Here is a 26,369-nt window from a genome sequence, read left to right as displayed (position 1 = left end):
TTGCATGCAAACACTACACCATTTTATATCAGCGACTTGAGCATCTGTGGATTTTGGTGTCCTCAGGATGTCCTGGAACCAGTTCCCCGCAGACACCGAGAGGCACCCACGTATCATCAGATTAATCCCCAGCTCAGAACTTAATAACTGTGGAACTTTGGTTTCTTATCCTGTCTGAGCCTTGGCTTATTCCTCTATCAAAGGAAAGAAATGGCTACCTCTAGGGTTGTTAGTAGCACTGAGTTAAATACAACAGGTCAATGGCAAAGGTAGATAAATAACATATAATAATATATTGAAAAATTTCCCATTGAATGTAAGTTGCCTTGGTCATCACAATCCATGTAAAGGAGCACAATTGCTGCTTGTTACCACGTGGTCACCATCGAGGCCCAGGCAAGTCATAAAACTTACCCTATTGTTTACATGACAGCTCCATCTCTGTCACAGGAAACTTCAAACCTTACATGTTCAAAACCAGAATACAACTCACCCTGCCAACCTGCTACACATGCTGTATTTCCTGCGCTTGTTACCACCATTTCTTGTTGCGTCAGTGAGAAACTTGATCATCAGTATGTCCCCCTTTTTTCTCTCACATCCAGTAAATCATCTCGTTTTGCTAGTCATACCTCATAAGTAGGGGTCCTGCTTGCCTTGGCCCTACAGTGGGCACTGTCATTGCTTGCCGCTGCTGTTACCGAGGCTCCTTACTGGTCTCTTGGCTTTGTGTTCTCTCCAGCTTTTCTCCCCACCTGCCTTTCAGCATGCCCTTCCATGGTGCTGCTAGAGTGTCTTTGCAGTATGCTCACCCGATCAGTGTATTCCCCTGCTCACAGTTTCCACAGGTCCCCATCATCTACAGCAGTGGTCTCCACAGTGGAGAGTGTACATCCCTGCATAGCCAGCACCATCCAGGAAGGTGCAGGAAGGAATTATTAGAGCATCTTTGTATTTTTTTATTTTGAAAGAATAGTACAATAAACAACTCTGTATCCTCCACATAGATTGAGCAATTAACATTTTGCCACATTGCATATACTTTCTTTACACAGACACTGCATGCTACGTATATTAGGATACTTCACTCCTAAATACTTAAGCATTCATCTTCTGAGAGATGAATTAGGACGTCCTCCATTGTAACAATAATACTATTATAACGTGTAAGAATAGCACTAATTTTATATTATTAAATATAATATAGAGACAGGGTCTTGCTCTATCACCCAGGCTGGAGTGCAGTGGCGTGATCTCGGCTCATTGCAACCTCTGCTTTCTGGCTCAAGTGATCCTCCCACCTCAGCCCCCCAGGTAGCTGGGACTACAGTCGGCACCACCATGCCTGGCCAATTTTTGTCTTTTTGGTAGAGAAAGTAGGGTTTTACCATGTTGCCCATGCTGGTCTTAAACTCCTGGGCTTGAGTGATCTGCCCACCTTGGCTTCCCAAAATGCTAAGATTATAGGCCTGAGCCACTACGTGCCTGGCCTAATATCATCTATTATTTATTCCATATTCAAATTTCCTCAATAATTCTAAAATTTTCTTCTTTAATTTTCCTGATCCAGGATATGATCCAACACGGTAGCCTGCCTCCTGGGTGAGGGCTTCCTGTGTCCCCAGCAGGCTTAGTTCTCTGTCCCCTCTGCTCCTGCTGGCCGTGCTCGTCTTAGTTGTATGGGCAGTGCTCTTGTCATTGTCTTCTCATTAGAATGTGAACTCTTAGAGAGTGCAGTGCGTTTTTATCTTTGCATCCTTGGCATCTGATTCAGTGCTAAGGTAAATATTTATTGAATAATGAACAAACAAATGAGTGATACCTTGTATTCTTCTTCTCTTTCCTTTCTCCCACTTTTTTCCATTTATAATCACAATTTTACTGTGTCCAACACACATACCATCCCCAACACCTGTTGCATCAGTTAGAAGCTGGAGGTCTTGCAGAGCGTTTTAATATTGTCAAATTCTAGGGATGTACCAGCGACAGGATCTCCTTTGTTTGGAAGCACTCAGTTTTTGCCCACAGCTTGGCCATTTGGTAAGCAAGGACAGCCTCCCCCATGGGAGGTGTTTTTTGTTTTCTGCATGGAAAGGGGTATACCTAGAGTCTTGCACTTGACCACATGGTACTGCGTGTGGCAAGAGAAACAATGAAGATCCTGTCTTTAGGGCAGAATGTACACGTTAGGGCATAGTAGAAGAAAGATTGGGGCCGGTTTGAGGAGCTTGAAGGAACCTAAATGTCAGGCTAAACAATACACTTTTTTCCTAGAGTAATTTGGCAGCCACTGAAGGTTGAGAAGAGGATGATCCATCCCTCTTAGATGTTCAGCTGCCAGAGCCATAGTGCATATCTTGGCTCAACACATCTGAAGGACAAAGGCCCTAGAACAGGGTGATTTTGTTGGTCTTACCTGTGGGATATTTCTGGAATCCTTTCTGTGTCACTCGATGGGGACCCACACCACTGTCAGTCCTTGCCTAGGCTGCTGTAACACAGCCTCCATGCTCCTGTCACTTCAGCCCCTGCTCACCAGTATGTCTCTGTCTGGCAGTCCAGAGAGAACTGTTCAAAGCATAACTTCTTCCCCCATCCCCACTCCCCCTCACCAAAATGATCTCCATTGTGTTTCCCATGTAGAGTGATGCCCTGAGGTGTCCCTCACTGAAGCTGACAAACTCTCCAGTGGTTTCCCTAATTCATTCTACACCATTCACACTGGCTTCTTTCTAAAGTTTCTCAAAGTTGCAAGCCTGTTTCTGCCTTAGGATTTTTTTTTTTTTTTTTTTTTTTTTGAGACGGAGTCTCGCTCTGTCGCCCAGGCTGGAGTGCAGTGGCCGGATCTCAGCTCACTGCAAGCTCCGCCTCCTGGGTTTACGCCATTCTCCTGCCTCAGCCTCCCGAGTAGCTGGGACTACAGGCGCCCGCCACCGCGCCCGGCTAGTTTTTTGTACTATTTAGTAGAGACGGGGTTTCACCGTGTTCACCAGGATGGTCTCGATCTCTTGACCTCGTGATCCGCCCGTCTCGGCCTCCCAAAGTGCTGGGATTACAGGCTTGAGCCACCGCGCCCGGCCCTGCCTTAGGATTTTTGTACTTCCTGTGTCCTTTGCCTCAGACTTCTCTTACTTTCATGCCTGCCTTTCTTCAGACCGCTCCTGAATGTCACCTTCTCAGAAAAGATCTCCCCTGAACAGCCTTGGCATTATCCATCTCCTTTCTCTGCTTTGTTTTTCTTCATAGCCTGTTGAATGTGTGGATTCATAACCTGACGGAATGTGTGGATTCCTCATTTATTTGCCTTATTGCCCATATTTTCAGCCAGTACACGAGTTTCCTAATTTGGCTTGTGTTTTTTTCTTACTGTGTTTCCAGTGCCAAGACCATGCTTAGCACACAGAAGGGACTCAGTAAATATTTGTTGTGTGAATGGTTGAGGTGGCAACGTTCAATCTCTTAGTTCCACTACTTCTTTGGGCCTCATACTGAACTTCCTCCATATAGAGGGGATATTCTCGCCATCCTCATAAGGACCTCTTACAATGTAAAGAGTCAGTGTGTGCCTAGCACCATGTGTTATGTGTGTGTGACAGCAGCTGTCTCATCATGCTGAGGCGTTGTTGGCTACCATCTAGTTTCTAGGATAACGTCTTGTGGAATGAGTGACCACAGTGTCACCCGGAGACTAGTGTGTCAGAAGGTGACTCAAGGGGCTCAGTTCTTCCCGAAGTGAAAGCTTTCCACTCATTCCCCTCTTAGTGGAAGCAGAGTGCAGTTGCAAGTTTTCATTTTGGAAGGAAGACAGCTCCAGTTTGTCCTTTGTGTCACCATTATCTGTAAGAAGGAAACCGTGTGACAGGTCACTACCGTGGTGACTCAGTCAGAGGAGACGCAACAAAAGCATTCCATTTGGGTTTCAGTGGGCTTTTTGGGAATGTAGCAGTCTGGTACCTTAGTTCAGGAACTATCATAGTGAGAAAAGAAAGAAAAACAAAATCTCTTTTACCTCCTGTTGTGTTTTTATGCAATTAAGTTATTGAGATACATTACCTAGCATCATTTGGAACATCTTAGAAGCTGAGTAACTGTTTACAAACCCGAACCAGGAGGATAACAGCATGTCACCAAAGAGATTGTGTTCAGTGAACCTTAATGAAGGATATTAAGTACAAAAAAAAGAGAAAAAAGCCCGAATTTAGGCCAGGTGTGGCGGCTTATGCCTGTAATCCCAGCACTTCGGGAGGCCGAGGTGGGCAGATCACTTGATGTCCGGAGTTCAAGTCTAGCCTGGCCAATATGGTGAAATCTCGTCTCTACTAAAAACACAAAAATTAGCCAGGCGTGGTGGCAGGCGCCAGTAATCCCAGCTACTTGGGAGGCTGAGGCAGGAGAATTGCTTGAACGCAGGAGACGGAGGTTGCGGTGAGCCAAGATCATGCCACTGCACTCCAGCCTGGGCGACAGAGGGAGACTCCGTCTCAAAAAAAAAAAAAAAAAAAAAAATCCCTGAATTTAAATGTGAGGTGTTGGGTCTTTGAAAGTATTTCTTCTAGCGTGATTGAAGTAAGCAGCTCCTGAGAAATGTTTTTAAAAACAACATCTCGGAGTGGGTGGCAGATTACAGATCATTTCCTTTGACTTGAGTGCCCTCAGATAACAGCCAACTCGGCTACCTGTTCTCATGGAGAAAAAGAAACCACATCATCCTGTGGCTCAGGGGGACCACAATATGTTTAATAGGGCCTTGCCCTCTTCACATTAGACTTGTGATTTGAGTTGTTTGTGGGGGTAGAAGTTGCTCTTGGGCCTCCCCTTCCCTGTGCTGTGGCTCTCTGGTCCCTCACTGACCAGTTGGGAGCCTCCTGCCCCAGATGATGGTTCAGCTGGTTACAGCAGAGGCAAGCCCCTGAATCTGGCCAGGCACCCAGATGCTGTCCTGATTCTTGTGTGTTTGGGTTTTTAGTTTCTTTGGTGCGGAAGGGGTGGTCCCTTCCGATTCTTCTTTTCCTGAATACCGAGCCTCATACAGTGTAAGTCATTTGCCAGTCTTACACCTTGTAGATATTGAAACTTAGATTTGAATCCAATTCTTCAAACCTCAAATTCCATTTTCCTTCTTGCTGATTCTCCTTGATTAAATAACATATGAGGCATTCATCTAATCATGTCTAGTGTTGTTCATCTACCCATTGGGTCAGCATTTTTGTATTTATCCTGGACCTCTGTTCTCAGCCCCAGGTGAATCAGTGTATGTACCTTTTGCCTTCTTTTGTTGGTCTTTGTGCTGTGCTCTTTCTGATTTTTTGCTGAGTTCTGGTGTTTCTTTTCCTGAGCTCATACCTGGCCTTTGGTGAGGCCCTGCAGTGGATCAGAATCCTTATAAACAAGGAAACAGGCATATGGAAGGTAGCGAGCAGGGAATATCTGTACCTGGCTGGCTCAGTTGATTAACATGCTGGAGGAAAAGGTCTTGAGGGTTAAGATACTGGTCAGAATTATCTGGAGCCCTGTTAGGGAGCTGTGTGGGCACCCTAGGTCCTGAGGCTTTGCCTGTTCACTGCTTTACTGCAAGTTGCAAGGCTGGCCCTCCTTCCTGTTATGGGGCTTGCTGAAGAATCAGAGCCTCCTCAAGCACCCTGGTTCCATAGCTCATACGTACCCCAAGAGAGGTTTAGTTCATTTCAGCACTGCCCAGCTTCAAGGAAACAAAGGGGCTCTCCTAGGTAGGTGTTTGTGTTAGTCCATTCTCACACTGCTATAAAAATACCGGAAACTCCATAGTTTATTTAGAAAACAGGTTTAATTGGCTCACGGTTCCACAGGCTATACAGGTAGCATGGCTGGGGAGGCCTTAGGAAACTGTAAAATATGGTAGAAGGGGAAGCAGGCATCTTACATGGCTGGAGCAGGAGGAGGAGAGAAGGGGGACGTGCTACACACTTTTAAACAACCAGATCTCATGAGAACTCACTCAGAATCACAAGAACAGCAAGGTGGAAATCTGCCCCCATGATCCAGTCACCTCCCACCAGGCCCCTCTTCCAACATGAGGGATTACAATTCGACATGAGATATCGTCAGGGACACAAACCCAAATCGTATCAGTGTTTAATGTTCTACATTGAACAGACTTTTCTGCTTGGTTTTTAAATACCATTTCAAAATTACTTATACAATAAATAAAAGTCCTGGTTTTATTTCATCTTTACCAGAAATCTGATCTTGTAGGTCAGTCTGAGGTTTGGTGATGAAGATGCTGACTTTAAGGACTATTTTTCTGGGCCTCATGAAATTATTTTTCTTTGTCACTTGCCCCTTGATTAACTCTGCTTGATACAGGCATGATCTGGACTTGTCTGAGAAGATCTGGCCCCAGAATCCCTGGGAAGCTGGCCCTATACCTGCCTTTGAGATTCCCTGGGGTCACCCTGGAATTAAGAATGACTGCTCACGTACGTGACAAGTTCATGAGTGACCTCAAAGGTTGCCTTTATGGCCCAGGCCATCTCAAGAGACCTCTGTCTGGGCCCTTCCTTGTCTACAACAAAACAAAAATAGTTTAGTCCCTGCCTTTAATCTGTGTTTGTTAATCAGCAGTCATCTACCCCTTGAGATCTGTGTGTGCTCAGCCCAGGCAGTGGGAACTGTAGGGAACAATGTGGGTGTGAGGTGTGGGTGCCAGGGACCCTGATGTCTTGTGGCGTCCAAGGAACTGTGTGTCACTGGTAGTGATTGGCCCCCACAGCAGTGTTCTTTCTACCTTCATGTTCCTTGTAATAATGCATCAGCAAGCTCGATCTGGACCGTGAAGGGATGGACTGACACCATGAAGAGCCGCCACAAAGCAGCAGACAGGGAGAGAGCAAGGCCGGCTTGTTCTAGGGCTGACCTGGACCTGAAGGAACTGGGGATAAGAAGAGAAAGGGCAAGGCAGTGCCCTTGGCATCCTGTGGGCAGCCCAGTTTGCTGTTTCGTGGAGAATTTTCCAGAGGTGGAGAACAAGCAGTTTTAGTTCTGTCAAGTTGAATTTACAGTGTCCCAGGCCTGAGTGATCATTCCACCACTCTTTAGGAAAGGAGACTGACCCTGGCAAACACTGTGCTCACGCATGGAAACCACTTATCCTAATCACTAACTGTCCTGCTGTTTGCTCATGCCAGCAAAAACCCGGGCGGCTGACTTGTTGGTGAATCCCCTGGATCCACGGAATGCAGATAAAATTAGAGTAAAAATTGCTGACCTGGGAAATGCTTGTTGGGTGGTAAGTAGAGTTTTCTTTCTAAAACACTTTGGTCTTGATTCTGTGTGCGAAGACACTTTTTGAATGTCTGTGTTGCTCTGTGGTAATGCAGCCTGTTCCCTTCCAGCATAAACACTTCACGGAAGACATCCAGACGCGTCAGTACCGCTCCATAGAGGTTTTAATAGGAGCGGGGTACAGCACCCCTGCGGACATCTGGAGTACAGCATGTATGGTAAGGACGGCTCTGCCCTTTGCTGCCGTGGGAATTGGCTCGTTCCTCTCATACTCTGGATGGGGCTGAGTCTCTCTGAGGCGTGTGACCTCAGTTTTTCTGACTGTAAGGGTCATCCGCCGTGGGCTGGGTGAGGGGAAGTTTACTGCCGCGGGCATCTTAAGAAGTGGAAGGATCCTCCTCAGGCGGGCCCTGGTTGTTTGGTGTGATTGTGGGCTTGTGAGAGAGAGATGGTCTCTTCTTAAGGCCCTGCACAGCCCGCAGCCCCATGAATCAGACTTAGTTGTGGTGACACAGTGACTTCACTTATAGTCCCTGAAAATTTGCAGGGTATAGGGAACTTTTCCCTTCACTCATGCTGTGGAGAAAGATGAGGTGGCATCTCCCAGGGGAAGACTGCCTGAGGCAGGCAGGTGGGAGCCCCTCCATGTAGCCTCTGCCTGGTCAACCAGACATGCAGGGTTCCTCACCTCTTCCAGACTGGAAGGGATTTCCCCAGATGCCAATGCATAATCTCTCTTCCCTTAGAAAGCAAGAGCTAGCAGATATTCTGGCTTATTCTAGGATGTCTAGCCCCTTCTGAGACAGTGGCAGCAGCGCCCACTCCCGCTGACAGAGTCTGTTCCCAGAGTGGTTGAGATGGCGGCCTCCACAGGGCGGCAGAAGCCTCTTCTCTCACCTGTCAGGCCTGTTTTTGCTGCTGGTTTTGTGCCGCACAGTTGCATCGTCTCTAAACTCCCCTGGCCCTGCCCGGCATCGTTTGTTCATTGTCCTGAACCTGTGAGTTGGTGAACACAAGGGGCTCCACGTCTGCGAGCCAGTTCCTGGTTCTCTTCCTCTACCCTGTTTCCTGGCCCATTCAGCAGCTTTTTCTCGGTGGGCTTTACTTAGGCATGCTGTGTTAGGAAAGGTGGGTTGTTTGCTGTTGAGTTTCATGTTTTTTCTATTCCATACTGTTTTTTATCCACATTCTTCCAATATTTAAAAGAAAGGGTTGTGTGGAAGGCTTAGCATTTTTCTTCTCACTGAAAAAAAGGAATGCAGAATAAATATGTTAATTTTCTGTTATTCAGAGGTGAATTTAACAATTCTTTTGAATTTGCTGTGTTTTATCTCCTCTAATGCTCAGGTAAAAGCATTGTTTTGAGCAGTTAGTGCCAGCTGATAGGAGAAAAAGAGGGTGCTTTGTGTCTTTCAGCTTTGACTCAGCATGATCTGAGTCAACACATGGCCAGATAGGTCCTAAAACACCAGGCCTTTCTATTCCCTCGTTGCTCTTATGGATAATACCAGATAATTATGTTTAAATTATTAAAGGTGTTAAACTTCTTCCGTATCAAAACCCAAGTCCCTGCCTTAGCTAGGTATAGAAGAGAACAGTTAAAAGAACCGGTGGCCAGTGATGGTCACTTTGAACTTAGAGAGTGCTGTGTGGAGAGGCATTTGGCCCTCTCTGTGTGACCCCAGCAGGCAGACTGAGACGTGGGAGTCAGTGGAACGGGAGCCGCGGAGACAGTGAGTAGGGGTCGGGGAGCAGGTGCCATTTCAGGATGTGGGGAAGGTTAAGTCACAATGGCCACCAGCAGCAGGGCTGCCCTGAATTAGGCACTAAGAACTCTTTCAACTCTGAAATGCTGTGCTTCTAATTTGGGGTATTAAGTTTGGTGATATAACCAGAAAAATAGGACACAATCACAGATGTAGTGGGATAATGGAACTGTCAGCACAATTTTATACCAGGTTATCTGTCCTGCCTTCCATTTGATGAACATTTGTCCCTCCATAGAATTTCCTGTCCTGTTTACTTCTTGAAATGCTGTTGCTGTGAACAGTGGCATAATTATCAATAACAGGTTCCTAAGGAAAAGCCTTTCTGTCTCCTCACCTGCCCCCTTCCCAAGAATTAAGCATAAGCTCCCTTAGTGCTGTCAGGATGGCTTATGAGGTTTTCTTTTTCAGTTGGTTGTCATAAGGGAGTTTTTTTTTTTTTTGGGAAAGGGACAGGCCCTCATTCACTGCCTGCCCCGCCCCCGAAAAGTCCCTGCTTTAGAGGTTTCTTTTGTTCTTCCTAGAGAACCTAGGAGCAATGAGGCAGTGTTTCTTACCTCATCTGTTCTGTTGTAGTGTAAAAATATTGCATTTAATGTATTAAATTTGACCTCATAATACCAAGCTGTAGTAAGGTCACAGATGGTTCTTGGTGGTAAAGCCTATAGACTTTGAAGGTTTTGTTTGTTTGTTTGGAGACAAGGTCTTGCTCTGTTGCCCAAGCTGAAGTGCAGTGGCATGATTATGGTTCACGGTAGACTCCACTTCCCAAGCTCAAGTGATCCTCCCACCTCAGCCTCTGGTGTAGCTGGGACTACAGGCACATGCTACCATGCCTTGCTACCACGCCTGGCTAAGTTTTGTATTTTCTGTAGAGATGGAGTTTTGTCATGTTGTCTAGGCTGGTCTCGATCTCCTGAGCTCAAGTGATCCACCCGCCCTGGTCTCCCAAAATGCTGGGATTACAGGCATGTGCCACTGTGCCCAGTTGTCTTTGAGTTTTATAAATGGCATCAAATCTCATAGAGACTCTGTTGGGAATGAGAGCTGAGGGGTGGTAGCAAGATTCCATTGGCTATTGTCAGGGAGCATAGCTTTAGGCTCTGCAGCTGGAGAAGCACAACAGAATGAAGGATCACAGCAAGGATATGTTGGTTTTAGATCTGTTTTACTTTTCTTGAGTTTTGCTTTTTCTTGAGCTTTACACCTTCCAGGTGTAATTACATATAATCTGAAACTTCTTTGTAGCTGAAGCATTGATTTCTCTGCATTTATGTGTTAGAGTCCCAGATAGGACCTTTTATGAACTCCATGGTGAGTCCTGGTCAGTGCCATAGAAACAAGAAAAGCCATTCCAAGAAACTTCACCAGACTTCTTTGGCACTGGTCATATCAGAGAACAAAGAGCTGATCTTACTTGTTCAGAATCAGGGTACTTTGGCATAGGGGAATGTTTTAGGAGAGAGGCACTTGGTCTCCCAAGAATCCAGAAACAAGTAGGTCCAGGGAAAAGCCCTTTGAGGGAATTGGGCCAAGTGGAGAAGAATCCGAAGTTCCCAGGTATTAAAAATAATAATAAAAGTTATACTCGGGCCCAGCAGGGTGGTGCATACCTGTAATCCCAGCACTTTGGGAGGCTAAGGCAGGTGGATCACTTGAGGCAAGGAGTTTGAGACCAGCCTGGCCAACATGGCAAAACCCCATCTCTACTGAAAATACACAGATTAGCTGGGCGTGGTGGCACGTGCCTGTAGTCCCAGCTACTCAGGTGGCTGAGGCAGGAGAATCGCTTGAACCCGGGAGGCGAAGGTTGTAGTGAGCCAAGATTGCACTGCTGCACTCCAGCCTGGGCAATAGAAGGTTATACTGGGAGTACCTGAGTTGAAGGCAGAGGTTTTTCATTGTAGTGTGCATTTGCCCTGCTGTACATGTTGTATTGTTAAGAGAATCTAGTCACTCTCCAAAGAACCAAAAACGGGTAGCATTACAGCCTGCATCTTCCTTCTTCCTTTAAAAAAAAAAAAAAATTGCCGGGCGCGGTGGCTCAAGCCTGTAATCCCAGCACTTTGGGAGGCCAAGACGGGCGGATCACGAGGTCAGGAGATCGAGACCATCCTGGCTGACACGGTGAAACCCCGTCTCTACTAAAAACTACAAAAAACTAGCCGGGCGAGGGGGCGGGCGCCTGTAGTCCCAGCTACTCGGGAGGCTGAGGCAGGAGAATGGCATGAACCTGGGAGGCGGAGCTTGCAGTGAGCTGAGATCCGGCCACTGCACTCCAGCCTGGGCGGCAGAGCGAGACTCCGTCTCAAAAAAAAAAAAAAAAAAAAAAAANTGAGGCAGGCAGATCACAAGGTCAGGAGATCGAGACCATCCTGGCTAACATGGTGAAACCCCATCTCTACTAAAAATACAAAAAATTAGCCAGACGTGGTGGGGGGCACCTGTAGTTCCAGCTACTCGGGAGGCTGAGGCAGGAGAACAGTGTGAACCTGGGAGGCGGAGCTTGCAGTGAGCTGAGATTGATTATGCAACTGCACTCCAGCCTGGGCGACAGAGCAAGACTCTGTCTCAAAAAAAAAAAAAAAAAAGAAAAATTATTTCATTGATTGGCTTCTATACATGTTTTCTTGGAAATATAAGGGTGCTAATCAAAATGATCATTTTTTCAAAGAATACATAGCTGACATATTTTGGCGGTAAGAAATATGTACAAAGCTGAGCACAGTGTAGTGCGCCTGTAGTCCTAGCTTCTCTAGAGGCTGAGAGAGGATCTTTGGAGCCCAACAGGTTGAGTCCAGCCTGGATAACATAGTGAGGTCCCATCTCAAAAAATATGAAAGGAAAAGAAATGGATGTGACCTGATCGAAGTCATTTTGAAAATTAATTAAAAGAGTTAGCATAGGGCTCAAGGCAGGGGTTGAAAAGCAGCTTGGAACTTGATCCAAGCTTTTCAAGTCCTCATTGTCCCATTAGAGTTTTCAGATTTTTCTCTTAGCTTGTAAGATACTGAGTTGATCATCTCCCAGGCTGGAAGGACTCTCCTGGCCATTAAGTGTGTAATCTAGTTGTTCCACTTGGATTTGGGGCCAATAGTGAGGTTTTCCTGCCCTCACCTGGGATTGGCCCAGCTGTCTTTTTTGTTTATCGAGTGGAAAGGAGAGGCCCTACGTAAGGGCCTTCCTGCGTTTTCTGCTGGTGCCTTCGGGCATCCACAGTGCTGGGACCACCAGCTCACCATGCTGAGATGTGACGTGTCTGTGTCCTGCCCAGACCTATGCCAGGTTCAGGGCAGGATCCTGAGTTCATAAACTAATGCTTACCGCATGGGCAGCTGGCAGTCATCTTGTCACCATGCTTCCTTCCTTCAACTGATTCACATGCAGTCTTTTTTTTTTTAAAAAATGGTGAAAAGATGTGATCCTGGGCTGACTGTCCCACTCTTGGTTTGTTAAAGACAGTGCTAGGAGAGGTGGCCCCTCACCCAGGCAGGTGAGTCTTCCCTTAAGGGTTCCTTCCCAGCACTGTGTGGTCATTGAAAGAAAAAGAAGGTAGGTTGATGCAGTGCCGTTGCCCCAGCATTGGCTCCTGGGGGCAGGAGTGGGGAGGGCAGTCACAGATCCACAGGCATCAGTGATTGGGCTTCTGAACATCTTTTGGGATAGCAAGATCCATTCAGAATAGAAGCAGCTATGAGAAAAACCAGAAATGGGATTTGGCTTATTCTTTTTTTTTGCTTTTAAAACATACTCTTTGATCAGCAGAGCAGTAGCAGTTGTCATTTTTGTATATTGTTACCAGCTTAAACTCATGTTCTTGAGGGTTTTTTTGTGAGCAAGGGAAATGGGAACAAATGGCCTTCCCTACATGCTGGCATGCTGAGGGACAGCCAGTGGCCACCCAGGAAGCCAGTGCTCCGTGACATCTACAAAAGGGTCTGCAAGGCCATCTGCGTCCTCTGGCCCTGGGGACAAAGAGGGTCTGTTTTGTTTCCAGGTTTTCCTTTGGTTGAATCAGAAGTGAATGAGATGATGATGAAAATAGATGATGAGATGCTGAAAATAGTCCTCGGTTACTAAAACATGAAGGTCTTTGCCTAAAGGACGCAGCAGTGTCTGCTATACAGAGGCCAAGGCTATTATAGTGGTTGAGGCAGGTGCTGGAGTCAGATGGGCTTGGTTGAGTCCTGGGTTGAACTCTCGTTCTACCGTTTATAGAGTGCATACTGTGCTTTGCCAGGCCTGCACACAGGTGCGGCTGAATCACTGACGTTTTGGTTTTGCTTCCTGCAAAATGAACAGAATACATAGCTCTTATATCTTTCCTTAGAAGAAATATAAAAATACTTCTGAAACTTCTTTGAATGTGGAAGAAAGAAGAAAATTAGTATTGAGCACTTTTGGGAGGCTATTTTGTTTGATTCAGATCTTCATAAAGTGGCGGCCTCTTCTGTAAGGAGAAAAAGCTGTTGACTTGGGGGCCAGTCTCTGAAGTGCTTAGCATGTCGTCTGTTGTATCCTAGGCATTTGAGCTGGCAACGGGAGATTATTTGTTTGAACCACATTCTGGGGAAGACTATTCCAGAGACGAAGGTGAGTATTAGTGCCTGCTGAATACCTCATTCTAGGTCTCCTGCCAGCCCTGAACTTCTGTAGAGTACTGTATTTTTGTACTGAAATAGAGCCATGTTTTTGGTTTTCAAACACCAAATTCAGATGCTTTTCCTTTGAGTTTGACGCCCCCTCAGTCTCAGTGAATGGGCAGAGCCTGCCTGGTACAGGCAGCACTCCAGTGAGCCCTCAGGGGCCTACACCAGCGGCTCTTCCTGGCCTTGCACAGGGCAGGAACCCAGCTGGCTGAGAGAGGACAGATGATACAGACCTGAAACCTCTCTGTGGTCCTTTCGACCATTGATGTGCTGCCCATTTCTCTGTCCTGTTTGGGAGCTGAGTTGAAAACCCAGGAATTCTGGCTTGAATTCCATCTGTAAACCTGACCATCTCCATGCTTATTTGCTTGCAATGCTGGGGTGCCCTGGGGTGAGCTGGCCTCAGTCACTGTTACTGCTCCTGGTGGTGCCTGAGGCCTGTCATTCCTACAAGCCTCTGCATGGATGTGCTGCAGACACTGTTGATTTGAATCTATTTCTGATTTTTTACTAATTTCAATTTTTCCCTCTTCTTTTATCCCATCCTTCCCTTTGCCCCTCCCATTCCCATATCCTTTTTTCTCTCCTCCATAGACCACATAGCCCACATCATAGAGCTGCTAGGCAGTATTCCAAGGCACTTTGCTCTCTCTGGAAAATATTCTCGGGAATTCTTCAATCGCAGAGGTAGTACCTCTTCTTTTTGAAAAGCGCCACGATGCAGACAGAAACTGAAGAGCAGCTGCTGATTTTAGCATTAATGGTGACAAAGGCATTTCTCCTAAATTCAAAACGCAACCCAGCAGAATTCCTGTGCTGATAGAAAAGTTGTCAGGGAAGACCACATTTAGCCCTGTGCTGCGGTCACCCTGTTCACCAGCCCCTCTCCTGTGCCCTCCAGCTCTGGATCCTGAATCCAGCAACATGAGGAAGGCCTGTACTTTTGGTCATTCAAGTTGCGCTCTGTTTCTGTCTGCGCGGGCGGTAGTAGTGGCTGCATGCAGTGTACTGATTAAACTGTCGTGTGTTTCTGTTTTGCTGGCAATGTTTCCCAATGCAGATCACATAGCATTGATCATTGAACTGCTGGGGAAAGTCCCTCGAAAATACGCTATGTTGGGGAAATATTCCAAGGAGTTTTTCACCAGAAAAGGTAACGGTATTTATGCAACACTAATTTTCAGCATAGTCTTCTCCCAAAAGGAGAAATTGTGCATTCGTGATTGGGCAGTGGAGAAAGATCTGGAGTTTCACAGCTGGGGAGTTCTTCCGAAGAAAGCTCTCAAGAAATAAACCTGACCCATCTGATACCTGGAGTAAGAATTTTGTAAGAGAACAGCATTCCTAATAGCAGTTTTCTCCTCTGCTTCTCTCTTTTCTTACTCCAAGTTACCAATCTGTGTATTCATATATTTATAAAAAGGAATTTAGATGATTGTTAAAAGCCGGCTAGACTTATCTTTTCATTTCTCATGTCATGGACTCTCTGTAGTGGAACAGAGGTGGCCTAGAGACTGGACTTAATGAATGTCCAGGGACATGGCTTTTGGTCTGCCTGGGTTATTTCTGTAGTGGATGTAGACCTATGAAATGTTGCATTCCTCACATTCTTAAAAATCACATCCTATGTTCCTAAAGCAATTCACCTGCTGCAGCCTCCCAGGTAGCTGGGAATACAGGCGTGCCACCATGTCTGGCTAATTATTTTGTATTTTTAGTAGAGACGGGGTTTCACCGTATTAGCCAGGCTGGTCTCAAACTCCTGACCTCAAGTGATCCACCTGCCTTAGCCTTCCAAAGTGCTGGGATTACAGGCATGAGCCACTGCGCCCAGCCTGCTGTACTTTTTTGTGATGAGTGTAGTTGGTCCTTTTACTTCATATTTTTCAGGTTAGATTTTTGTTTTTGGATGTGACAGCCCTTTAAAGAACTTTTAAAGTTGATGTCAGTAGGACATGGACTTTTAGAAATTTCTGAAAGTCCCAGATGTTCTGTCTCCCTCACTTAGCTAAATTTGGAGAACCACATTGATTTTTTTTTTTTTTTTTTTTTTTTTTTTTTGAGATGGAGTTTCGCTCTTGTTGTCCAGGCTGGAGTGCAGTGGTGTGATCTCAGCTCACTGCAACCTCCACCCACCCTGGGTTCAAGCGATTCTCCTGCCTCAGCTTCCCAAGTAGCCAGGATTACAGGTGCCCACCACCATGTCCCCAGCTAAGTTTTTGTATTTTTGTTGGAGATAGGGTTTCACCATGTTGACCAGGCTGTTTTCAAACTCCTGACCTCAGGTCATTCACCCATCTTGGCATCCCAAAGTGCTGGGATTAGAGAGGTGTGAGCCACCATGCCTGGCCTCAAACTGATTTTTTATTTTCCTATGAGATAAGGAGTAGTAATCTTTACTACTCGCTTTGGTGAGGTTTGGCTAACCAGTCCTTATATTTAACTTTAAATTACATTTTCCTGTTAAGTGTACAAGACTTGAGAACTGACTGTGCTAAAGATGGTGGTTTCCTGCTGCATTTACTCTGGGCAAATTGACTACCCCTCTCAGACTTTATAGGATCACCTGGTGAAGGCAATTTGTGAAATATACAATTAGGTGTAATTATTTTCCTCATTACCTTTAAGACTTAGCACAGGTATTGTCAGGAAAAACCATTTGTCAGACAATCAGTAATTATTTTTGGTTCTGAGAATCTGGTCTCTGAGTCTAGGCCACGTTAGCCAGGTACAGGGTTCCCCTCCCCACATGGAGACTCGCAAGCACAGGCCCAAGTGGAGTCAAGGGCAGGAAAATGGCTTTGCTGTTAAGCTGTGTTTAGTAATGGAGCTGGGGCTTCAACCTGCTGTGAGAATGGCACATCAGGTAGTCTGTGAACTTAAGTTTCCTCATCTGTCAATAGGGGTTCTTTCGGGTTGGCTGTTACAAGAAAGTATAAGAGGGTGCCTTTACAGCACTGGGCACAACTGGAGCTGTTATTATTGCTAAAGCAAAGCTATAAACAGGAAAACACTGGAAGCTTATGAACTTCTATACAGCAGTATTACTGAGAAAACAGGCTGAGTTTCCCTGGGAAACTTAGAGAAAATGTTATTTGAAAATAATTGGGCTGGGCATGGTGGCTTATGCTGAGGCTGAGGTGGGTGGATCGCTTGAGGTCACAAGTTCGAGACCAGCCCGGCCAACATGGCAAAACCCCTTCTCTACTAAAACATAAAAATTAGCTGGGCGTGGTAGCGGGTGCCTGTAATCCCAGCTACTGGGGAGGCTGAGGCAGGAGAATTGCTTGAACCTGGGAGGCAGAGGTTGCAATGAGCCGGGATCACGCCACTGCACTCCAGCCTGGGTGACAGAGCAAGACTCTGTCTCAGAAAAAAAACAAGGAAAAAGCTGTGAATTATTGTGGCTTGGGATTCAGTATGGCTTGGGGAATTGTGTTTTTATTGAAGGCAGGCCCCTCCCACATTTCAGAATGTTTCCAGAGCTGGTGGGGGAGATGGCCTGGTCCCTGGGGCGCCGTGGCTGGTAGGTGACTTGCTGTGAGCCCCCAGCTGTGGGTCAGATTGGAGTTGGGCCTGGCCTGTTACGGAAAGAGAGAACATGATTGACTTGTGATGCTCTAGAGGGGAGGAGAGACCTGAGAGACATGGGGCACAGCATCTGCTTGGGCACCATAGTTTGATGAGCCTCATTTTCCACTGGGGTCATCTGGTACAGTGAGGACCAATAGCAAAGTCACTCAGGAATTATTCCTTTAATTGGAACCTTTCCTTATCAACAAAGACCCACTTAGAGTGACCTGCCTCTGTATTTGTCCTTTTTTTTTTTTGAGATGGAGTCTCACTCTGTTGCCCGGACTGGCACAGTCTTGGCTCACTGCAACCTCCGCCTCCCGGCTTCAAGTAATTCTCCTGCCTCAACTTCCCGAGTAGCCAGGATTACAGGCACCTGCCACCACGCCCAGCTAATTTTTGTATTTTTAGTAGAGACAGGTTTTCACCATGTTGGCCAGGATGGTCTCAAACTCCTGACCTAACGTGATCCACCCACCTCAGCCTCCCAGTTGCTGGGATTACAGGTGTGAGCCACTGCGCCTGGCCGTGCATTTAGTTGTCGTTGTTAATTGTCTGTCTGTTGGGGGGATCGAGGACTCCATACTGTGCACAGTGGGAAGGAAGGAAAGAGGGACAGAAAGAGAGGCCTTGAATGATGAGCAAGCGAAGTCACTGAGTTGTTGGAAGGAGGGGCCTGTAAGCGGCCTGCAGGCATGGAGCTGGCGCAGGCATCTGCTCTTGGCCTGTCACTCCTGTGATGGTTCCTTTCGTGTCAGGGAGAGTGGCCTGCATGTGGCCATAAATGGCTGGCAAGCAGCTTCCCCGTGGGGCTTTCTGTCAGCAGCCTTGCTCCCTGAGACAGCTTGTGGATGTGTAGCTCTAGGTTACCGCCATCATCACCACATATACTTAGGACTTGTGTGATCAAGTTCTTTTTGAGCAGCTTATTTGAAGGTAACCTGCAGAGTTAAAATGCATTTGGCATCTTTCTTAATGAGAGATCAAAAATATTTTGACTTGGTGTTACTGTGGTACCTACAGTTCTTTTTTCCTTTTTTTGGATGTAAGAGAGTGTTTGTGACTAGGTGAGAAATCCCCTGAAATGACTGAGAATTGGGACTTCAGTTCTTTCCTGATTATAATTTCTAATGGCAGTAGAGATCAGAAGGGATTTAGGGTTTTTACAGAAGTCACAGGATAACATTGTGAGGAATGACGGCCCGTCATGGAAATAGATTTCATCGTGTCTCTTTTGATGAGGGGAATGGCTTGCTGCCTGAAAGATGTGTTTTGGCATGTTCCCCTAAGTAGTATGTGAATGTACATTTTGAAAATAATGGAATCTTAAAAGTAGCCACTGAAATTTTTTTCCTGAAATACCTAAAATACTTTGTGCTAGAACTGATAAAGAACAAAATTTAAAACAGGTGTTGATATGCCTGTCACCTTTGAAAGCAGTTACCGATGGAGAGTGCCTTCCCAGGACGTTTTCCCACTCTGTCTCCTCCAGGTCAGAAGCAGATTTTCATGCCTGCCACACGGCCAGAGAAGAGCGGGGTCTGTGTTAAAGTTGAGCATCAAATGCAGCTCATCTGTCTCTTCTTCTTGTGTATAATTCAAGAAGCCATGATCATTACTAGTTTGAATCATTCTTTGGCCAGAAAGTTAAAAATTGAGCTATATTTTTGGTCAGGGAATGTAATTACAGCTCTCACCCTCTTAAAGATAATTTGCTGGACATGAGCCACCAAAAAGCATTAAGAAACTAGTGTGTTGAGAGGCCAATAGAAATCAGCATGTCCATGAATTTTTTTCCCTGTCCTGTCTTCAAGAAGTGGGTGGTCCCCAGAAGCATTTCAGCCCTCAGATCATGATAGGAAAAACAGTGCAGCCAGGAGCAGACCTCACTGGGCTGGTCACCAGGAATTTTTCTGACCATTCAGCAGGCGCATTTTAGTAAAAATTGCTGCGTTGATAATGGGATCATCAAAGGAGACAGTTTACTTAAACAAACAAAAACTGGTCTCTAGATGAGAGCATCAGGTGTGTTGGGATAAAAGAGAGTGATTATGTGTGCATGTGTGTGCGCCTGCGTGTGTGCGTGTGTGTGTCAGACTACAGACCTTAAATACAATTGAAAATTTCAAAAGCAAGAAGCTTCTGTGCAGCAGCATAAAATCCACATTTCCCCGAGTCAGGGACAACATCAAGAGAAAGGGGAGAACTGAGGGCTAAAACCCAGGAGCTGAGTTTTAAAAAGAGATACCTTATTCTGTATTTTTAATATTTAGTGTCTGAGTTGAACTTGTCACAGTGTTTTAAAATTATCTCCTGAATACCTAAAAAGCAACAGATTCTTTTGATGCTGTAAAGAGCAACGAACGCTCTTTCGTGGGCATTTGACAACCTCACGGGCTGGGCGTTGCCACTGCCACTCCTCCTGTTTATCCCTCCAGAAGGTGATGGGCGTTTGGTTCCCCCCACTTTTTGGCTATTATGAATGATGCCACTATGATCATTAATGTACAAGTTTGTGTAGCAGATGTTTCCATTTCTCTTGAATACATGTGTGAAACTTTAAGTATAAATGTTTAAATTTTGATGAAGGCCAATTTATATACATTTTACAATTTGTGCTTATGATGTCACATCTAATCATTGCCTACTTCAAGGTCATGAAGATTTACTTTTCTAGGAACTGCTTAGTTTTAGCTCTGAGGCATATGATCTGTTTTGAGTTGATTTTGTATGGGATGTGAAGTAGGGCTTATACACATTGTAAACTCCAGTATTTACCCACATGTGGTTGTCTACTTGTATAAGAATTCATTCAAATCTCTTGATTGTCTCTTACTTTGTATTGGTATTTCTTGGTAGGTTTACTTTCTACGTGCATCAAATTGATGCTCATCAGTTTTGTATCATGGTTTGCTTTGTAATTACCACTGTTCATGTACATATAGTCTAGGATTTGCCTTTAGAGTCTTCCCACATGTAGTGTGGAACCTCGTGGGCTGCTTTATTTAATTCTGGAATATGACAATTTCATGGATAAAATAATGTATTTTCTTTCACAAACCACTTTAAGATTCAAGAGAAGTATAATAGAACTTCCCTGTTTCCTTAGACGGACTCTGCAAGTCCAGGACTGGCCAGTATAGCTGCTGTCACAAAGCCTTTGCTCTGCAGGCGGAGCCTTCCTCAGAGCCTGCTTCCTGCTGGCTTTCCTTGGCTCTGTCAGGCTGTTTGTCAGAGCACATTCAGAAGCCTGAGGGGCTCCTGGGGAACAGCACAGTTGGCCGCCAGGCTCAGTGTGCCTATGTGTGTGTGTGAGTTGATACTGAGATCGACAGCTGATAGTCACAGGAAGGGTGAAGTGATATTCCACATTCTTTAAGGAGGACAGGCTAGAAATGGAACTTTAAAAAAAATTAAAATTGTCACAGTTGTCTTGTTATTTGCAAAACTTGTTTCAGTGAAACACATCTTCATATATTTTCTTTTCTTTTCTTTTCTTTTTTTTTTTTTTTTGAGACAGAGTTTCACTCTGTTGCCTAGGCTGGAGTGCAGTGGTGCAATCACAGCTCATTGCAACCTCTGCCTCCTGGGTTCAAACAATTCTTGTGCCTTAGCTTCCCCAGTAGCTGGGATTACAGGCGTGCACCACCACGCCTGGCTAATTTTTGTATTTATTAGAGATCGGGTTTCACCATTTGGCCAGGTTGGTCTCGAACTCCTGACCTCAGGTGATCTTCCTGCCTTGGCCTCCCAAAGTGCTAGCATTATAGTCATGAGCCACCACGCCTGGCCGATAACATTTCTTTAACTTGTTAGGGTGCTACTTTTATAATAAAAGCAAATGGTGAAAATGTGCTTTTAAAATGTGCTTTCCCCTCTTATTCTTAATTATCATTCTGAGTGATGGAGGTGTCTCCATTTCTTGGGCATCGTCTGCAGGGCTGGAGCTGGCTCATGGACTCGAGGCCCCCACTCACCCAGTGAGGCCACTCTTGTTGTGTCGGCTGGCAGCAGGTACAGAGCTGGGGGCTAGGGCTTTGTGTTTGAGTAACCTTATCAGGGACTTCCAGGGCAAGGTTACTTCTTATATTGAGCTTAAGGGTTTGTACACATAATCATTGTAGCATCCAGATGAATTGATTTCCTTTGCAGTATAAAGTTTTTCCACAAAAAAAGTTCACACTTTTTTTTTTTAGAGGCGGTTCAGTGTTTTGTTATATTGCAGTGCTGCTGTGTGCTCAGGACCATAGGTGTTTAGGACTGTCCTGCATATACTGTTGTTTATAGACTGCTTCTTTGCACATACAGTCTTTAGCTTGTCAAAAGTAGATATTTTATGCTGCTCCTTGCAAATATTTTTACCAGTTTACAGTATGCCTAGTTATGGATGAATAGTTTCTCATGGCCGTTCAGTGTTATATTGTTTTGCTCACTGTTACTGTGCAGCTGTTAAGCATTTATAGTGGTAAACCTTTTCTTTTCATGGAGGATTGTACTTAAAAGATGCCTTGTTGATGGATCTTAGTTTAACACCTGGCCTCTCAGAAATAGGTTCCTTTACTATTCTCAGCAGACAGTGCTTCTCTGTATTTGCCTTTATTTGCAAACCTGGAGAGTATTTATTCTGAGATAGAATAGATTAATGTCATAAAAGTTCACTGTCCTTCCCCGAGAACTTGGTTTAGTCATGTGCGCGCTTTCTTAGTTTGCTTCACTGTTGCTGTGGTGAGATCAACAGTCTAAATCAATATAGTCATATTACAGAAAATGTGGAAATTGAAATTACCTACTAACAAAAGCTGGTGTTTTTATTCACTTGATTTCCATCTTAATGAGTGTTTTAATAATCTTGTGATTATCTGTAGGACATAGTTTGGCTGTTCCTTTACTGCCTAATGTTGTACCATGATCTTCTCCCATGTTGTTAAGTAATACTAAATACTATTAAGTGAATCTACCTTGGTTTTCTTGTAACCACCATTTTACTATTATTGGCTCTTTGTAATTTTGCAAGTACATGTAATTTTGTGCCAGCATATATTAGGCATGAATTTGGGGTGGTGCAACCAGGGTTTATCTCCTTGGGCTGGATTCCTAGAGCCGGAATTTTGGGCTTAGAGGGATAAACCTGCAGTCTCTGCTCAGACTTTGTTTTTATGGAGACTGTTTCCTTCAACAGGAGATCCCTTCCTGCCTCTAATATTGCAGGTTCATTTCTTCATCAACACAGACCTGATGTCTGGATGTGATGCTTAACTCTATCTCCAGTCCTCATATTGGAAACAGAAGCTTATTTTACATCCCAGCCCCTTTAGCAAGCAGTCCTCTTAAGAGATTCTTTACGCAGAACCCTGTGCAGAGCATGATTGCAGCTCTGTAGACATACTAGTGTGTAAGAACACGCTTCACAATAGACACAAAAGAAGAGCCGTTGTGGGTAGGGTTGTCGGCTACTTCCCCTTTTGTTCTTACAATTTTCTGTAATGTTCTTTTCTTTTCATTATGTTTTTAAAGGGGAGGGCTTTTCTAAATTGACTTGAATGGGTGAAACAGAACAAGCCTCCTGAGAACACCTTTGTGAGCAGAGCACTGATTATCTATTGATGCATCTCATGAAAAAAATTTGTTTAAATTATAGCAATTGAAAGTCAGCCCTTGTATGAAGTGTGCCGTGCAGGTGCTTGAATGCCTCCCCCTCCCCCCCGAGACCTGGCTGCTCTGGGGTGTGGGCACAGGGGAGTGCTTCCTCTGCAGAAGCTGCTCAGGGTACACTGAGGGGCTCCTAAGGAGGCCTATGGGCAGGGGTGGGGTGTCTTGTGAAAACTTCAAACAGGCAGAGAAAATGAGTTATTTACAGTGAAATTATCTGGAGCTTTTGACAGTTTATTGCCTTTTTGAACAGGGTTATGGGGAGACAGGGTTTCGCTTGCCCCTCTTCCAGGCTGGAGTGCAGTGGCATGACCTTGACTCACTGCAGCCTTGGCCTCCTGGACTCCAGCAATGCTCCTGCCTCAGCCTCCTGAGTAGCTGGGATGTACCAACGCCCCCAGCTACTTTTTTTCTTTTTTCTTTTTTTTTTTAAGTGGAGACAGGGTCTGGTCTGTGTTACCCAGGCTGGTCTGAAACTCATGGGCTCAAGGGATCCTCCTGCCTCAGCCTCCCAGACGGCTAGGATTACAGGTGTGAGCCACCGACTCCAGCCCTTTTTTGCAGTTTTGACTTAAAAATAACCTTTTTTTCTCTCATGAAATGACCATTACAGCTCGTAGGCCATTTACTAGCTTGTTCATCATTCTGTTATGTCAACCAAAAGCTGCCTGTAACCCACACTTTTCATACTGCAGCTAGTACAGTTTGTGAAATATAACTTCAAGATTTACAAATTAATGTCCTAGGATCTTAGATTTTACAACAAATCCATAGACATGAATGGTGTTTGATTTGGGTTGGCCTCAAGTTTGCAAATTTTATGAAAGATCCCAGGTTGAAATGAGAGTGGCTTGCTTCAGCCTTTGGAAAAGAAAACACTCTGGGCAAAGTGAGCCCACTCCACTTACTTAAAGAAACTTAGAACTAATGTGAATGAACTATTAATTAACCTCTGTTTACATCCACCAGGCTTACTTGAAATATGCCTTGGTCATATGTGCATGTAATGATTACTGCCTAGCGGGGAAAAGCTGGTGTCCTTTGTTGTTGCCGTGTAAGTGTTGAGCAGGTGGTTGTCCGCTTCATTGAAAAGAGCCTGACTGGACCAACAATGGGGAATGCAGATTTGGAGCTTTCTTGACATTGGCCTGTTTTTCCCCCATAGGAGAACTGCGACACATCACCAAGCTGAAGCCCTGGAGCCTCTTTGATGTACTTGTGGAAAAGTATGGCTGGCCCCATGAAGATGCTGCACAGTTTACAGATTTCCTGATCCCGATGTTAGAAATGGTTCCAGAAAAACGAGCCTCAGCTGGCGAATGCCTTCGGCATCCTTGGTTGAATTCTTAGCAAATTCTACCAATATTGCATTCTGAGCTAGCAAATGTTCCCAGTACATTGGACCTAAACGGTGACTCTCATTCTTTAACAGGATTACAAGTGAGCTGGCTTCATCCTCAGACCTTTATTTTGCTTTGAGGTACTGTTGTTTGACATTTTGCTTTTTGTGCACTGTGATCCTGGGGAAGGGTAGTCTTTCGTCTTCAGCTAAGTAGTTTACTGACCATTTTCTTCTGGAAACAATAACATGTCTCTAAGCATTGTTTCTTGTGTTGTGTGACATTCAAATGTCCTTTTTTTGAATGAAAAATACTTTCCCTTTGTGTTTTGGCAGGTTTTGTAACTATTTATGAAGAAATATTTTAGCTGAGTACTATATAATTTACAATCTTAAGAAATTATCAAGTTGGAACCAAGAAATAGCAAGGAAATGTACAATTTTATCTTCTGGCAAAGGGACATCATTCCTGTATTATAGTGTATGTAAATGCACCCTGTAAATGTTACTTTCCATTAAATATGGGAGGGGGACTCAAATTTCAGAAAAGCTACCAAGTCTTGAGTGCTTTGTAGCCTGTGTTGCATGTAGCAGACTTTAACTGCTCCAAGGAGTTGTGCAAACTTTTCATTCCATAACAGTCTTTTCACATTGGATTTTAAACAAAGTGGCTCTGGGTTGTAAGATGTCATTCTCTATATGGCACTTTAAAGGAAGAAAATATATGCTTCTCATTCTAAAATATGCATTATAATTTAGCAGTCCCATTTGTATTTTTGCATATTTTTAAAAGTACTTTTAAAGAAGAGCAATTTCCCTTTAAAAATGTGATGGCTCGGTACCATGTCATGTTGCCTCCTCTGGGCGCTGTAAGTTAAGCTCTACATAGATTAAATTGGAAAAGAGAAACATGTTCATTGTGTGGAATGAAAAAATACGTATATTTTTTGAAAAGCATGATCATGCTTGTCTAGAACACAAGGTGTGGTATATACAATTTGCAGTGCAGTGGGCAGAATACTCCTCACAGCTCAAAGGTAACAGTGATCACATTCATTCCATAGGTAGCTTTACGTGTGGCTACAACAAATTTTACTAGCTTTTTCATTGTCTTTCCATAAAATGAAGTTGAGAAAATGATTTTCCCTTTGCAGGTTGCACACAGTTTTGTTTATGCATTTCCTTAAAATTAATTGTAGACTCCAGGACACAAACCATAGTAGGCAATACAATTTTAGAATGTAATATATAGAGGTGTATTTAGCCTCTTTTAGACGTCAGTGGATTGAATGTCTTTTTATTTTAAATTTTACATTCATTAAGGTGCCTCGTTTTTGACTTTGTCCATTAACATTTATCCATATGCCTTTGCAATAACTAGATTGTGAAAAGCTAACAAGTGTTGTAACAATAATCCATTGTTTGAGGTGCTTGCAGTTGTCTTAAAAATTAAAGTGTTTCGGTTTTTTTTTTTCCAGACATTGCCTTGGTCATTGCCCTATAAATGATAGAATCAGTGAACATTTGCTATCAGAGTAGTGTCACTAAAACTAAATACCAGCATTCCTGTTGCAGCAGATGTAGTTGTAAAACGTGCATTAAGGCTTATTATAAGGAAATCATTTATTATTTTTTAAGAGCAGAAGGGATTTAGGAGAAAAGCTATAGTATAGATTGATTCTGTAGAATTTCAGTGATCTCTTTTCATCCATGGTTCATCAAAAACATACTGACTGCATTTGTTTGATCATTGCAAACTTAAAACAGCATTTGCTGTTAGGAAACAAGACACATAACCCTCTTAGGAATTACCATTACATCTCATACCACAGTGAGGCAGAATGGATCATTCATTCATTTCTTTATGAAATGTGCATGCTAAGTTTTTCTAATGAGGCTGTAGGTTTCCATGTAAATTCTGTGATAGATAGTGGCTGTAGACTGGTGATACTATCCATGATTTCTGTAAGAAACATCCTTACAAGAACCATAGAGCACAATTTATTTCTTCCCTAAGGGTAAAAGGATTTTTATCAGGGTGATAGCATACTTGAATGAAATTTGTCTAATGCAGTTTTTGCTCATGTTGGAAAATAAACCAGATTATAAATTTTTACAGGTGTGTCCCTTATG

At 44.4% G+C, this 26,369-nt stretch overlaps 1 protein-coding gene across 11 annotated transcripts in view; it reads left to right on the top strand.

The window, feature by feature from the left end:
* Positions 1 to 25,715, top strand: part of SRPK2 (SRSF protein kinase 2) — a 303,416-nt gene extending 277,701 nt beyond the window's left edge. For 7 of the 11 annotated variants that reach the window (XM_025381152.1, XM_025381146.1, XM_025381149.1 and 4 more), the window contains 5 exons: positions 7,164 to 7,264; positions 7,371 to 7,478; positions 13,550 to 13,619; positions 14,270 to 14,362; positions 24,063 to 25,715. In XM_025381152.1, the coding sequence (XP_025236937.1) occupies positions 7,164 to 7,264; positions 7,371 to 7,478; positions 13,550 to 13,619; positions 14,270 to 14,362; positions 24,063 to 24,247 (557 nt within the window). In that variant the 3' untranslated portion in view covers positions 24,248 to 25,715. Of the gene's footprint in view, positions 1 to 7,163; positions 7,265 to 7,370; positions 7,479 to 13,549; positions 13,620 to 14,269; positions 14,363 to 14,735; positions 14,829 to 24,062 lie in introns of all 11 variants that reach the window. The other 4 variants (XM_025381150.1, XM_025381148.1, XM_025381153.1 and 1 more) reach the window with 3 other exon arrangements.
* Positions 25,716 to 26,369: the final 654 nt, after the last annotated feature.

The sequence above is a fragment of the Theropithecus gelada genome, chromosome 3, assembly GCF_003255815.1.
Source record: "Theropithecus gelada isolate Dixy chromosome 3, Tgel_1.0, whole genome shotgun sequence".
Taxonomy (NCBI): domain Eukaryota; kingdom Metazoa; phylum Chordata; class Mammalia; order Primates; family Cercopithecidae; genus Theropithecus; species Theropithecus gelada.
The sequence above is the reverse complement of the archived record's forward strand: the minus strand, read 5'-3'. Positions and strand labels throughout refer to the sequence as shown.